The sequence below is a fragment of the Drosophila grimshawi genome, unplaced genomic scaffold (genome assembly GCF_018153295.1).
Source record: "Drosophila grimshawi isolate 15287-2541.00 unplaced genomic scaffold, ASM1815329v1 contig_311, whole genome shotgun sequence".
NCBI classification, from domain to species: Eukaryota; Metazoa; Arthropoda; class Insecta; order Diptera; family Drosophilidae; genus Drosophila; species Drosophila grimshawi.
The window spans coordinates 16,658,942-16,674,013 of record NW_025063098.1 but is presented as its reverse complement, the minus strand read 5'-3'; the positions used below and the strand labels follow the sequence as shown (position 1 = coordinate 16,674,013).

The 15,072-nt window shown below is 36.0% G+C and overlaps 3 protein-coding genes across 3 annotated transcripts; all 3 read left to right on the top strand.

Annotated features, from left to right (window-relative positions):
- Positions 1–1,219: 1,219 nt before the first annotated feature.
- Positions 1,220–4,381, top strand: LOC6567624 (odorant receptor coreceptor). Its single transcript, XM_001993987.3, has 6 exons — positions 1,220–1,576; positions 1,635–2,149; positions 2,200–2,410; positions 3,500–3,704; positions 3,785–3,940; positions 4,018–4,381. Exons 1-6 carry the CDS (start codon positions 1,269–1,271, stop codon positions 4,066–4,068), a joined length of 1,446 nt encoding a protein of 481 aa, XP_001994023.1. The 5' UTR covers positions 1,220–1,268; the 3' UTR covers positions 4,069–4,381.
- Positions 4,382–7,511: 3,130 nt separating this feature from the next.
- LOC6567625 (alpha-tocopherol transfer protein-like) lies at positions 7,512–11,839 on the top strand. The gene is made up of 3 exons (XM_001993988.2): positions 7,512–7,641; positions 10,672–10,976; positions 11,047–11,839. Exons 2-3 carry the CDS (start codon positions 10,672–10,674, stop codon positions 11,666–11,668), a joined length of 927 nt encoding a protein of 308 aa, XP_001994024.1. The 5' UTR covers positions 7,512–7,641; the 3' UTR covers positions 11,669–11,839.
- Positions 11,840–13,133: 1,294 nt separating this feature from the next.
- Positions 13,134–14,947, top strand: LOC6567626 (odorant receptor 83a). The gene is made up of 4 exons (XM_001993989.1): positions 13,134–13,685; positions 13,743–13,942; positions 14,279–14,828; positions 14,888–14,947. Exons 1-4 carry the CDS (start codon positions 13,134–13,136, stop codon positions 14,945–14,947), a joined length of 1,362 nt encoding a protein of 453 aa, XP_001994025.1.
- The last annotated feature ends 125 nt before the right edge of the window (positions 14,948–15,072 follow it).

The following is a 15,072-nucleotide window of genomic DNA, read 5'->3' as shown; positions in this document are numbered from 1 at the left end:
ATGTTAAACTATTACACGCATATATCATTTATAATACTTTTTCCACAGCTAAAACTTTCAACATTAGATAACAATAACATTCATTCATACCCGCAGGCATTTGGAAATAATCGATGATTTTAAAATGTGAATATGGCAGATGCTTTAAGCTAGCAACAGGAACAGCCAATAGTAGTATTGGCACACTGCCACAATTGCACGTTGCGTATACGCCGCGTGTCTATATCAAGTGGTTCAGGTGGTTCTGGTGAGGGGTTCCATTTAATTGTGGGAATACCGCAGCCTGCTCGCAAACATTTAAAATTAAATGATATATACGTGAAAAGCTGAATGTATAAGCAACCAAGTATATAGTGTATAGACTCAACTTAAGACATAGATTTTCATTAACATGCACATGAACGATGAGAGTGTCAGGGACACACCAGAACTGACCAATGACTATACTTTCCATCATGGCACAGACAGGACGAGTCCTTGCCATATGTACTTGGCCCCTGAAAATGTGGTTTTTCAGTGGGCGTTGCGTGTGAATTTTGTCTTCAAAGCGCACATACCTCCAAGTCTGGGATCCATGTGTACTCGGCTCTATGTAGATGAGTATATAGTAAATACAACCAATTTTGTGGGTAATAGCAGCCGGTTTGAGATTTCAATTTTCATTAACATCGACGACTCGACGGAGGCAAGTTAACTAGTCTTAAGTTCTTGGCCATAAAGTGCGGTATTTACAAAGTTTATATTACACTTACTATCTTGAAGTATTCAAATATTGTGAATGGGAAACTTCATAAATTCAGTAATTGCGGCATTCAGAAAAAAAACAAAGAGAAAAATATTTTTGAAAAATGTTTTCTAAATCAGAAAACTAAGTATTTCTTATAATATTGTGTATTATGTGAAACTTCATAAAATCAGTAATTGCTGAAATAAAAATAAAAAAAAATACAATGTTTACCAAAAAAATCTTTAAAAACAAAGCAAAAACAAAATATAAAAAAATGGGTTTTTAAAAATGAGTAATCCCAATAATATTTGCAATTCTAAAGCGAATTAGTCATGCGGCCACTCGGAAAATAAAATGTTGTTGTAAAATTGTTTTTAGAATTCTTTGTTAATATCTCCTATCTATTAGCATTGTTGAAAGACGCAGAAAAAGGGTATTCCTTTGGTAATTACCATAATGTATGTTTCTTTGATTTAACGAAAATACAGGGCATCCATAAGGAAATCATTTAACTTAGTTACGAATATTGTTAGCTAAAGGGATGTCTACATCAATGCAGCCCAGCAAGTATACCGGCCTGGTGGCCGACCTGATGCCGAACATACTGACGATGAGATACACTGGATTATTTATGCATAACTTTACTGGAGGCAGCGTGTTCATGAAAAGAATCTTCTCATCGGTGCATTTGGTAATTATTGTGCTGCAGTTTTGTTTCATACTGGTGAATATGGCACTGAATGCGGAGGAGGTCAATGAGCTGTCCGGCAACACAATTACTACTCTGTTCTTTACGCATTGCATTGTCAAGTTTGTCTACCTGGCCATCAATCAGAAGAACTTTTACAGGTAAGCTAAGTAATTGAGAATATCCGTAAATGATACTAAAGAGTTCTGTTCGTGTTAGAACCTTAAACATTTGGAATCAGGCTAATTCACATTCATTATTCGCCGAGTCAGATGCACGATATCATTCAATATCCTTGGCCAAAATGCGTAAACTCTTCTTTCTGGTCATGCTAACAACTGTCGCCTCGGCTACAGCCTGGATAACAATTACGTTCTTTGGGGAAAGCGTCAAGTTTGCGATGGATAAGGAGACGAACTCCACGATTACCGTTCCAATACCCAGATTGCCGATAAAAGCATTCTATCCATGGGATTCGAGCCATGGCATGTTCTATATGATTAGCTTCGTGCTGCAGATTTACTACGTACTCTTCTCCATGATGCATTCGAATTTATGTGATGTGATGTTCTGCTCCTGGTTGATATTTGCTTGCGAGCAGCTGCAACATCTGAAGGGCATTATGAAACCGTTAATGGAACTATCAGCCTCGCTGGACACCTACAGACCCAATTCGGCTGCATTGTTTCGTTCACTTTCGGCCAATTCCAAGTCGGAGCTCATACATAATGAGGGTGCGTATTTGTTGCACAAATTGCATGCCAAGCTTCAATTTCATTTGCAGAGAAGGAAGTGGACATGGATATGACCGGCATCTACAGCACCAAAGCAGATTGGGGTGCACAATTTCGAGCACCATCAACATTGCAATCCTTCAATCCGGCAGCAAATGGCAATGGCATGGCCTCTAATCCCAATGGGCTCAGCAAAAAACAGGAAATGATGGTTCGCAGCGCCATCAAGTATTGGGTGGAGCGGCACAAGCACGTCGTCCGGTAAGTCCAATTCCCAAATACCCGAAATGTAATGGCAAATTGTGTGCAGCATACAAAATCAATACACACTGCTAGTTACTGAAGATTCAGTGGGCTTGTTGTATGGGATTGAAAGCGTGTGAATAGTTTAAATAAATCGAAATGTTCCCACATAAACTATTAAAACTGAAGGGCCCTTACAGTGCTATAAGGAGAGATAATAAGAAACTAAAAAACAATATGCTTTGTTAGTTTACAATTTTGTAACCAATTTAAATTTATTTTAATATTGCAAATTATTCAAATGTAAAAGCCTCCTACATAAACTTCAATATCAACATTAGTTTTCCTATTCCATTTACTTATGTTACAAATGTTACTTTAATCTTATATGTGTGGTTATGGTTTAGAGATAGTTTATTATAATCTTGTTGTCCGCTTATAATGGATATCAAATCCACAGTTTGAGTTTAAGTGTAATGTCGTCATAAGCAATTTTTTTTCTTGGCATAGTTTTCCTAATGACTTTCTTGAGTTTTGCAAAGAAACTTGTATTAATATAAAAACAATCTGTAGTTTGTTAGAATTGAAATACAGATTTTGAGATATATGGATATGCAGTATTATATATATATATATTGTATGGGTAAAAATATTTAATGAAATGCAACAACAGCTATTAAAAGTGATTAGAAATTAGTAAATCCAATCTAGCAGTATTATTTTTCTAATGATAAGTTAGATTAGCAATACAAACATGAAAGTTACATGTCAATTAAATTAATAATTTAATTAATTTTATAATATAAAGTTATGTTTATATGCCATGCCTTTGTATTTGGCGAAAAAATGTGTTTTTGCATATATACAATCCAACCCATTATTTCTAGCGGATTACACATATAATTTTATACTTATTGGAAACGTAATTGAATTACCTTAAATATCGTATAGCAAAGGCTCAGGTTTGAAACAGACAGAGAATTTGATATTATCAGGAAAATGCGAGATTTTTTATTGCTTTTGAATTGAGTCAAATTTTCATTTCACTAACCAATTAAGTGTGTAATACAATTATCGAGCTTTCTCACTCATGTCGTGTCCAATTAGGTTGGTCGCTGCCATTGGGGATACATACGGTGCTGCTCTACTGTTGCATATGCTTGTTTCGACCATAATGCTGACACTACTCGCCTATCAGGCAACAAAAATCAATGGGGTTAATGTATATGCATTTACGGTAATTGGATATTTGGGCTATGCACTGGCGCAGGTGTTTCACTTTTGCATTTTTGGCAACCGTCTGATTGAAGAGGTGAGTGTACAAAATTCCTGAGTTAACAACAACAATTGCACATTAACAACTGCAACACACACACACACATACACACACAGAGCTCATCTGTCATGGAGGCGGCCTACTCCTGTCACTGGTACGATGGCTCTGAGGAGGCCAAAACTTTTGTGCAGATCGTTTGCCAACAGTGTCAAAAGGCAATGAGTATATCAGGTGCTAAATTCTTCACTGTCTCGCTGGATTTGTTTGCCTCCGTAAGCATTACACCTACCCCCTCCTCCCGCTCTCCATTCCTGACAATTTACAATTTACAACTTGAAACTTTTTCTAGGTGCTCGGTGCTGTTGTCACTTATTTCATGGTGCTGGTGCAGCTCAAGTGAACAAAAAGAACAACAACAAAGTTGATATATTGTATTGCTTGTTGTCCGTACCAACAAATTGTGTCAAAGTTTATGTTTTATGATAGCCACTGAGCAGTCAGCAGTCACAGATTCCTTTAAATTGTGGAAACAGTAACCAGATTCAAATATTTAATTGTTATCGTATATCAACAGCAATTTTGTACTAGTTTACAAGCACATAAATACATATATATATTTTATTGATTTGTTCACCTGAATATCTTCTCAAATGTAATGCTTTGATTGTAAACGCAATACGCAAAAACCAATAAATGTGTAGTACAAACTCTAATCAATACAAGAAAACATTTCTCTATTTTAACAAGTGTATTTTATTCATTGCAAATATTACTAAAAAAAATGATGATTCTAAGGTAAGTAAATTGAGGAACATGTTTAATTAGGATTTCAGGAAATTATCTGCACCAAAAATGTTCGAAACTCATGTAAAATATGTTATATAAGCCAAGAGTGAACAGCTAATCTCTAAAAAACGTTGCAAGCACTATTAATCATAGATCATCCATAAACCGATCTCTTTAAATTTACGTTCCTTTTTTTATGCCGATCTTTTTTCTGTAATTGATGGTAAATATTTAAAATGTCTCACTATATTTTTTGGATGTACGCTAAAGATGATCACGTAATGGACAATAGCTTGATGACTCACTCATTGCCACGCCCACTTGCCCAGTTATAATCGCCCACATGTGCAAATATTGAAGTAAGTTTAAGGATTGCATGCATCGCTGCATGCCAACAATTTTTTCTTCGCCGGACAGATGAGCAAAACTCGCTTAATTGAATATAAATGATTAATGCCGATTTCTAGTCTGCCGTGTTTTATTACTTTTTTTCTTCAGCTTTTTTACTTTTTTTTTGGCAGGCACATTAAAAAGCTGTTAGCTAAGCCAGTTAATGCAACAACAATTGAAGTTGGCAATTAAAGTGTGTTGAGTGTTTTAAACGAAATGTGGCAAAAATGTAATTTGAAATCCAGCGTTTACGCATATACACAGTTATACATACATAGGCCACACATTTTGAAAGCGCGCTTTATGATTATGGTTTCTTGGATTGCCCAACTTCAGTTTCAACTGCAACTGAACTGAACCGAGCTGAACTCACAAGCAACGCTACACAATTCACACTCTGCTTAAATGCGGCCACGGTTGTGAGCTTCTTGCGAGTACATCATATATTTATATATATATACAGCTACTTAGGGAATTTTATTTCTTCCAACAGCTTTCATGTGCCTGACACTAAAACTATGCGCGCCAGGAAACACACGAAATATATATATATATATATATATATATATTGCTTGTTTGTTGCAACAACAAGTTACCTTCTTTGCTACGTTATAGATATGTGCTACTTCATCCAAATATCTTCCTCTTCCTCTACAAGTGCTTAGCTGCTTAATTTCTTCTTATTTCTTGTGTGGCTCCGACTTTCTGTCTGACAATGAAAGTTTCTTGACTTGTGCAACAACAGCAACAACGACAACTGCAAGAATGGGTAGCAGCTGCCTAATTTATTAGTCTACTGTTTAATTAGTTTTCTTCTTCATTATGACTGCTGTTGCTTAAGTACGAAGAATGGTTGGAAAGTGTGCAAGGGGAGGAAGCCATTTTATGTTTTTAATTTCTTAGTCATGCATGTTTTTTAAAATGTTTTTAACTCGATTTGTCATTGTTTTGAGTCTTGCTACAGACTCTGCTCAAGTTTTTGTGAATACAGAGTGCCAAAATTGCATGTACATCGTTAAAGTATTATAAATTGTTTATCGACTCCAACATTATGATACTGCGTAAATTACATAATTATGTGGCGAAAGTTTAAGCAATGTCAAGTAAAGACATTTTTAAAGATTTATTGAATAGAAATGTTCTTCTGTGTATTATAAATATGTGCAGATGTTGCCTTAAAATAAGAACGACTGTAGAATGAATATTCTACTATAATAACAATAAAATTAAATATCGAAAAAATGGTATTTGTCATTAATAGCTGATTTTTAAAACCAAGAAAACTAGACTATATATAAGTTTAAAAAGAATAATACATAATAAATTTTTTTATAAAATGAAAAGTTTAATTAATGGAATCTATGTCATTGGAAAAATATTCTCAAATTCATGGAAAATTTGAAATTTTATAATTTAACCACTTTAGTATTTTATTATTTTCCCTTTAATTTGTGCAACATTTTCGTTGTTACTCTCCATATCCCCCCAAGAAAGTGCAGTAGCTGGTTCAATAAAACGCAAATCGTTAATGTAGAGTGCTTAATAAAACTGAAGTTGACCCTAGACAAGAGCACGCTTATGAGTCTTAATAATTGTTGGCAATCATCAAGTGGAACAATAAACCCAAAACAATTCGTAAACACAGTCCATGATAACCTTATGGATTATGGAAAATTAATTTTTTTTACTGTGGTTTTATTTAAATAAAAATGAGGAAATGCTACTGGCACCGCCACAAGTTCAACGACTCTCAGAGTAGAGTAGAAATCGTAGTCAATAATATGGATTGCTTAGTCAAATTGCTTAATTGAAATGTGTCGAAAAAAAACACAGAGAAATAACGAAAAATAAAAACTGCAATAATTATAACAAAAGTGATTTTCAGTTGAAAATCCATTGAAATGTGCACGCTAAGGCGTTTCGATTATATTCATCAATTTTCAGCTACATTTTCGCCATAGCTAACGATACTTAGTCATTTATTTTTAGATCGATAGAAAGTGGAAAAAATAGTGGATAAAATAGTGTATCTATATATAAATATATATATTTGTCTTTACAAATGAATATCAGCTGAGCATAATGCCACTGCTAAAGCCGCGTGGTTGTGCAGCAGACAGAACTCAAACAAAAGACTTAAGGCACAAACTTTGCCAGCGCTGGTTGGAAACTTGGCTAAGCAGCTGACACGAGTATTATTTATCATTTGTTTTCATTTTTTTTGTGCTGCAAAGCTGACCGCTGTAATATATTGCTGGCTGAATGGCCGGCAGTGGAGCGTGGCAGCTCTGTAGCCGTTGTGCGCTCATTGAACTTCTCTTGCGCAAAATGACAGACGAATCTAGCCCCTTTCCCTCCTTTTCCAAGCCATGGAAAAACTTACGCAGATGCAGACACAGACAGTCGTTGGTTCGTGCAGATTTTTCTCTTTGACCGATTTTCGTGGCATGATCTGTTTAACGGCTTTCGGTTTTCTTCTGCTCACGTTGTTGCTGTTGTTGTGGTTGGTGTTGTTGTTGTTGTTAGTATTGCAATCGTTGTTCGTTGTTCGTCAGCTGCTTCGTTGTCGTTGTTCGTTGGCCGCTTGGCTCGCTTGAGTATTTATATGCTCCGTAACTTGTTTCGAGACGTTCAGATTCAGTTACCGTCTTCAGCGCTTCGGTTGAGTTTTTTGTGTCTCCATTCCGTTCCTGTGCCTTTCCCATTGGATACTCAAAAAGAAAAAAAAATTCAAAAATAAAAACAACCCCAAAAAAGGATTACCAGCTGACTAACCAATTAACTAACCATAATCAAGGTGAGCTGTTATACACAGGCAAACATTTAAATAGATTCGGCTATACAGAAATCAGAAATGCAGATTGCGCTTTTTGTTTCAAATCCGCCATATCAATATAAATCTTTGAATTTTATAAGAATTGTCATGCACACCAGCCGAAATCTGAAATGCAGCATGGAATTTAAATGAGTGCAACAATAACAGCAATCAAATATGTGTGCAAATCATGTGCAGTTAAATTGTGCGACGAGAAGAACAATTGTAAATATGAACGGTTTTTCAAAGAAGGATTGGACATCAGCTTAGCTTGGAATGCGTATAAATTAAAGCCAATTGTGCTAAAGCAATAATCGAGAAGAATAACTCTGATAAATCAAAGGCTTCACGAATTTCAATTGAAATCCAAAATGTGAATGCTAAAAATGTGCTAAAGGAAATACTCCCTTTTTATGTAAAGTGCACAGAGTACCCTCAAATTGTATTTTGAGACTTTCGTTTCATATGCACTATTCAGATTAAGAAATAACACTTGTTACTTGACACATTTATGTTGAATTTCCTCATACACTTTTTGACTGAGAAACACTGCCCACAAATGTGCTGAAGACCACACAATTACAAAACAAACGCAAATAGCATTAAAGTAATAATAATAATGGCATATATGAACAAAGAGAGACACTGAGAGAGGAGCAGTTTGAGCCTAACGACCAAAAGCCAGGCAATAAACCCGTTTCTATTTGAACCGCCTTAAATTTTGGTTTTCGCGAAGATTTTCGCAATAATTGATGTTGTTGCTGTTGCAGGCAACATTTGCAATAAACGCAATGACCATTACCAACAACAACAGCAACAACAACTATGAGACAGCCACATGAGTGTACATAGAGCAATGTGCGCTTAGTTTCCACACGATGCACAAGCCACTACCACTACCACATCCACATCCACTTCCAGATCCAACACATTTATATTGAATGTGCAACCGGTAGTAATTGTTGCTGCAGCCGTTGCTTGTGGCACGTTCGATTGCTATTGCAGGTTGCTTGTGGCATACAGTACTTAGCACGAGGTTTGGCTTTGCATTTCGGCATTCTTTTCCAACCAAATCACAGCAATGAAACAGTCGCTTTTCTTGCTGGTTGGCCTAAATGAGGCATGACACTCTTTTGTCTATTGCCACATGGTGGCAGTTGTTGTGTTGCAAATCCGATTACAAACCTAAAGTTTTTGTAGTGGTCGCGCTGGTTTCATTTTGTAAAAAAATTTCAGCTTGCGGGAAAGTAATTTTTTTATACAAAACATTGAAAATTATTATTTATGTAGAATTGATGTTGAAATAATTTATAGAAAATTGGATTTAGTTAATTAAAAAATAGAGATCTGAAGTAAAATGTTTTAGCTTTAAATTAAATTTCATTCGACATCCCGTAAGTAACTTACCCTCACCAAAAAATAATAATATTATCTTCTATTCTACAACACTACATTTATAACTATGCATTATTTAACCAAATTTCCTTTGACCACAATTTTAGTCGAGTCTCTAAGAATCTCGTTTCATCAAATATCTCTCTAAGTTTTACCAGCTGTAGCTGACCATAATAGAGCAATTAAACACATTTACTTTACGTAAAGCAAACACAGTCCATGGACTCAGATAAACAGCACAATATTTACGCATTGCGCAGTGCCACAGTCACAGCCACAAATAAGTAAAGAGAATAGTAAAAGCGAAATCAACAACCAAACAACAGACACAAATTAGTTGAAGACAGAAACAGTGGGGAGGTCAAGACCAAAGCAAAATTACAAAATTAACATTTAAAGGCTAGTGTTTAAGCCAAAAGTATTTTAAGCATAGCTTTCCCGGCTCATTTACGCACGGAACTGAGTTTCAGCTGTTGCTTTGCTTTTGCAATTATTTATGTGTGTGTGTAAGTGTGTGTGAGTGTGTGATAGTGTGTATGTACTATGCAAAAGTGTGTCTCTTATTTTGCACTTTATTTTATGGAGTCTTATATAGCATTGTTGTGGCATTTGTTGTTGTTGCCGCAATCGCTGATAGTACATCAAAAAGTCAACCGAAATATTTGCTGAATAGACGTGAACAATGAACAGTTTCTATTTTAAGGTCGCTTCGCAGTTGATTTGGACTCAACTGAATACTCTTACGCAAATGGGCGTGACTTTACTTACTATCTCTTTGCCTGTGTGCCTCCGTCTTCGGCTCTAAAAAGTACTGCAACATTAAAACAATATATATATATATGAATATCTATATATATGTATATATAGATACATGCATGTATTCGTATAAGGGGTATCTGGCCATGTTAATGAAACGACGCACTCGCCTGTGACATTAAGTGGAGATTTCATAGTAGCTCAATTAAAATGTACAAAAATATACATATATATTATTAGATAGAAGATAGCACGTCAACAAATAATGATTGGCCAAGTCACAGATGGCTTTAATGGGGTCGAATTTCAACAGTCAAGTGAGTCTGCAACAAGTAATTTATTATACACAATAATTGTATTTGTGCAATTGCTTCCTTATGTATAATTTGTACTTATATTCATTTTTGGACAAAATGTCCATCAGAAATGTGCATCTCAGAGCCGGAATACTCATTGCATTGCTGCATACAATGGATCAATCAATAATAAAATTGCTAATAATAAAGAATACCTTACATACACATAATAAAGAATACACATTTTCTATAGATCTATTTTATATTGCATATTTAGTTCTCATATTAACCAACCACACCAACTACGTTGTTTACAAAAGTAAATAAAAAGAAGCCGAAGCATATCAAGGAATAAATAAATAATCGTATTTTTAATAATAAATAATACCTCATTAAAGATACGTATTTAAATTCATTATGTCGTTATCTTTCTTATATTTTCCCAAAAACTATCATTATCTGTTCAGATCGGATATGTATTCTTATCGAGGCAAACTTTCCTATCTTGTTTGACTCTAAACTAATTTAATAAATTATGAATTTCTTATTGTTTTGCTAAAATCAGATGATGATGCTACATCCAACACCGGCACAGCGCGTGAGCATACGCGAGGAGCTGCGCGAACCGGAGGATCCAGCTGATATTGAGCGTGACATTAAGTTGATCCGCGAGTGGCTGGAGACGCAACCACATCTGCCCAAGGACATGGACGATATGCGTCTGACGACATTCTTGCGCGGCTGCAAGTTCAGCATGGAGAAGGTCAAGAAGAAGCTGGACATGTACTATACGATGAGGAATGCGGTGCCCGAGTTCTTCTCCAATCGCGATATCAATCGCGAGGAGCTCAACATTGTGCTGGACTATGTGTAAGCCGCATCGGGAAGAAGACTAAGAAATGAATCTTTATATTAAATGTGCATATCTATCAATTATTAGTCACTGTCCCACATTGCCTGGAATAACGCCAAATGGACGTCGGATTACGTTTATACGCGGCATCGATTGCGATTTCCAGCCGCATCACATTCTCGATGCAATGAAGGTGGCTCTCATGATTGGTGATGTTCGACTGGCTGAGGAGTCTGTCGGCATTGCTGGGGATATCTTCATTTTGGATGCAGTCGTTGCGAGTGCATCGCATTTTGCCAAATTCTCACCCACGGTGGTGAAGAAATTCCTTATTGCAGTCCAGGAGGCATATCCCGTCAAGGTGAAGGAGGTTCATGTGATTAACATTTCGCCACTGGTCGATACCATCTTCAACTTTGTTAAGCCCTTCGTCAAGGAGAAGATCCGCAGCCGTATTACCTTCCACAATGATGTGGAGAGCCTGTACAAGGTGGTGCCACGTGATCTGCTGCCCAATGAGTACGGCGGCAAGGCGGGTCCCATTGTCGAGCTGAATCAGTGGTGGAAACAGAAACTGGTCGACAAGACCGAATGGTTCAAGGAGCAGGAGGACAAGAAGGCCAACGAATCCTTGCGTCCGGGCGCACCAAAGACCAGCGATGATTTATTTGGCATGGAAGGCACCTTCCGTCAACTGAACATCGATTGAGATTAAACAAAGCGTTTTTCACATGTATTTTCTATACAAATATTTTATATTGCGTATTTTATTCTCATATTAACCAATCATTTTGTTCGCTTTACGCTTCATTTCCCAACTACTTTGTCTGTTTGTATCTCATTGCAGTAAAATTACAAATGAAAATAAATAAAAAAGAAACCGCAGCATATTAAGGAATGAATAAATAAACATCGCCCATCTTCTTTATTCGTTATCGCAGGACCGCATTGCTAATGACAGTCATTTAACTGATAGCTGGCAAATGGCAGTTTTGCTGATGCGCATTCTCAATTGTTCTAACATTCTCTTTAGCATTTCAACTTTCCGCGCTTTTGTTTAATCCTTCTGCTCGCATTGCTCGCATTCCGTTTGTTGTCCTTGTTGTTGTTTGAGTTTCGTACAACATGCATACGCCATGTTGCAGCGTAAACTTGTCGCAACTCTGTTCCTATCTATTGACCTGGAATGTTCCTCCCTTTGCTGAACCCAATTAACTCAACAACTTCTGGCATATTCCGCTATTGTTCGAAACTTAAGTTCTGCTTGTGAATTGCATTCACAACTTGTGCATTGAATTGGACTACTTATAGAAGGCTTTCTCTTATTTATAACCTGCAATCTTCAAAGATTCGTGTTAAAAGTGGAGAATATTAAAAGTAGACACAAGCAAGTAATTATAATAATCAAAACTAAATATAAGCCAAGTTATAATATTTGACAAAAGTATATATACACTTTATATATATTAACAGTTTAACTGAAATAGCAGTGAACTTTTGGAAACTTTGCCAGAAGTCATACCTTACCAAGTTTATTTCGACAATTTACAGATGGGTACAGGGTATCTGCCAGTTCGGCACTGTCGAAGCAAACACATTTTATGTCTTAATCAACAGCTCAACACTGTAATTATTATATTAAATTTGTAATTACGATATTAATGCTTTGCTACAAAACTTAACTAGCGACGGCAAGGCTTTGTTGCTAAATATGCCAACTAAACAGTTAATTAAACCGTATCGGATCAAATTATAAAGATCAACTAATATTTTTTAAATATAGTTAGATTATAGACATATGTAGAAACCTCATTTAACTACTGACGTTTTCTAAAAGTGTTTTTGCTATTGCAGAGGCCTTCAATTTGATGGCTAACTATCTAAATGAATTTGAGGGTGTGAAATTGAATTTGAAAACTTTTGATTACTAAGCAAAAGTTTTGATTGAGAATGAATGTAAATCATAGAAAGCAGATGACTTTATCAATACTTTTGATTGGCTGTCAATTTACTTATGAAATATTAATATAACATTTAATTTCAATGAGAACTTTTGACAGCAACTTATAATTTAAAGTTCATGATAAGAATACACTATGCAACGCCCACAAATAAAACCACCCAAAGCCTATATATAAGGACTTCAAAATATATCAAACTTCAAAGACTACAGCATGAAGCAGTCAGATGAAAATATTGTGAAGCAAATCGAACGTCGCGATCTCTTTGGATTTATACTCTTGACAATGCGAGTGGCGGCAATGTATCCATTGAGTTTGAGAAAGGAAAACAACTGTTTAAACTACTTAATACGAATCGCAGATGGAATATACGAGATATTCACGTTGTTTGTGTCTGTGCATATAGCGGCATTATTTATCGGCACTATCTACATTTACTATGGCCAAGGTGATCTGGAGTTTCTGGTCAATTGTCTGTTGCAAACGATCATCTACACGTGGACCATTGCAATGAAGTTGTACTTTCGTCGGGTTAGACCCAAGCTGTTGACACAGATTATTAGTTTTATCAATGATAAACATCAGCTACGTTCGGCACCCGGATTTACCTATGTGACCGTTAGGAGTGCATTGCGTCAATCCAATCTGTGGATCAAGAGTTATGTCTACTGCTGTTTTGTGGGCACGATATTCTGGCTGGCGTTGCCCATAGTTTACAGAGATCGAAGTCTGCCCTTATCCTGTTGGTATCCATTTGATTATAAAGTAAGCTATAATACATACCTCATCATTATAGATTTTAATGTGTCTGTTTGCTTACAGCAACCGTATGTCTATCAGTTGGTATTCTTTCTGCAGGCCATGGGGCAGATTCAAGTGGCAGCTGCCTTTTCAGCTTCTAGTGGATTTCATATGGTGCTGAGCATTCTTACATGTGGACAATATGATATTCTGTTTTGCAGCTTGAAAAATGTGCTCGCCACCAGTTATTTGAAAATGGGTGCCAATCTGGAGCAGCTAAGGTTTAAATGGTCAAATTATTTGATAAATACAAACGCTTGAGTTCCAAAAAAGGTTTTTAATTTGCAAAAAAATATGTTTTTTATGTTAATTATGCCAAAAAAGATATTTTAGCTCAAACGATTTTATTTAACAATTTCTAAAAGAATCTTTGTTCGTAATGAATGTTTAAGATATTATTAGTTATTTTTATGATTTAATTTTTATATTAAAATTGTTTTTTAGCTATTATTCCATTCCATTGAAAATATTATCATAGTTTTTATAAAATTATAAATATATATTTAATACATTAAAAGCTAAGATTACTAGATTTCTAAACCTTTACTTACCCACAGTAAACTCCGAGAGGCGCAATCCGTGGCAGATGCCGAGCCAGACCAGTACAGCTACTCCCTGGAAATACTGACTCCGCCGGAACAGCTTATCGAGCAACGAAAGCCCAGCAACAATATGGGTTTTTACGGAGCCTTCAAGCAATCATTTACACACTGTTTGCAGCAACATCGTTATATAATATCAATACTGCAAAAGATGGAAAGTTTCTATAATCCGATTTGGTTGTTCAAGATCGGCGAGGTAACGTTTCTCATGTGCCTGGTGGCATTTGTGTCCACAAAGAGCACTACAGCCAACTCATTTATGCGCATGGTGTCACTGGGTCAATATCTGCTCTTGGTGGTCTACGAGCTGTTCATCATCTGCTACTTTGCCGACATCGTCTATCAGAACAGTCAGCGATGTGGGGAGGCACTGTGGCGCAGTCCTTGGCATCTGCATATGCATCAGTTGCGCCGCGATTATATAATATTCATGATAAACTCACGACGCGAATTTAGACTGACTGCTGGTAAAATTTATAATCTGAATGTGGATCGCTTGAGGGGGGTGAGTGGCCTGTACTCCTTATTTAAGCACATATCCTATTTAAATATTTGATCTTACAGACCATCACAACGGCATTTTCTTTCCTCACTCTACTGCAGAAATTGGATGCTCGTGGTTAGAGTCTACACGTTTCGCAAATTTACATTTTATTTGTTGTTTTTTCTTCTTTTTTTTATAATACAATTATTAATAATTAAAAAAAGTTTGCATAGAAATTGTAATACAACACACAAACACATTGAAG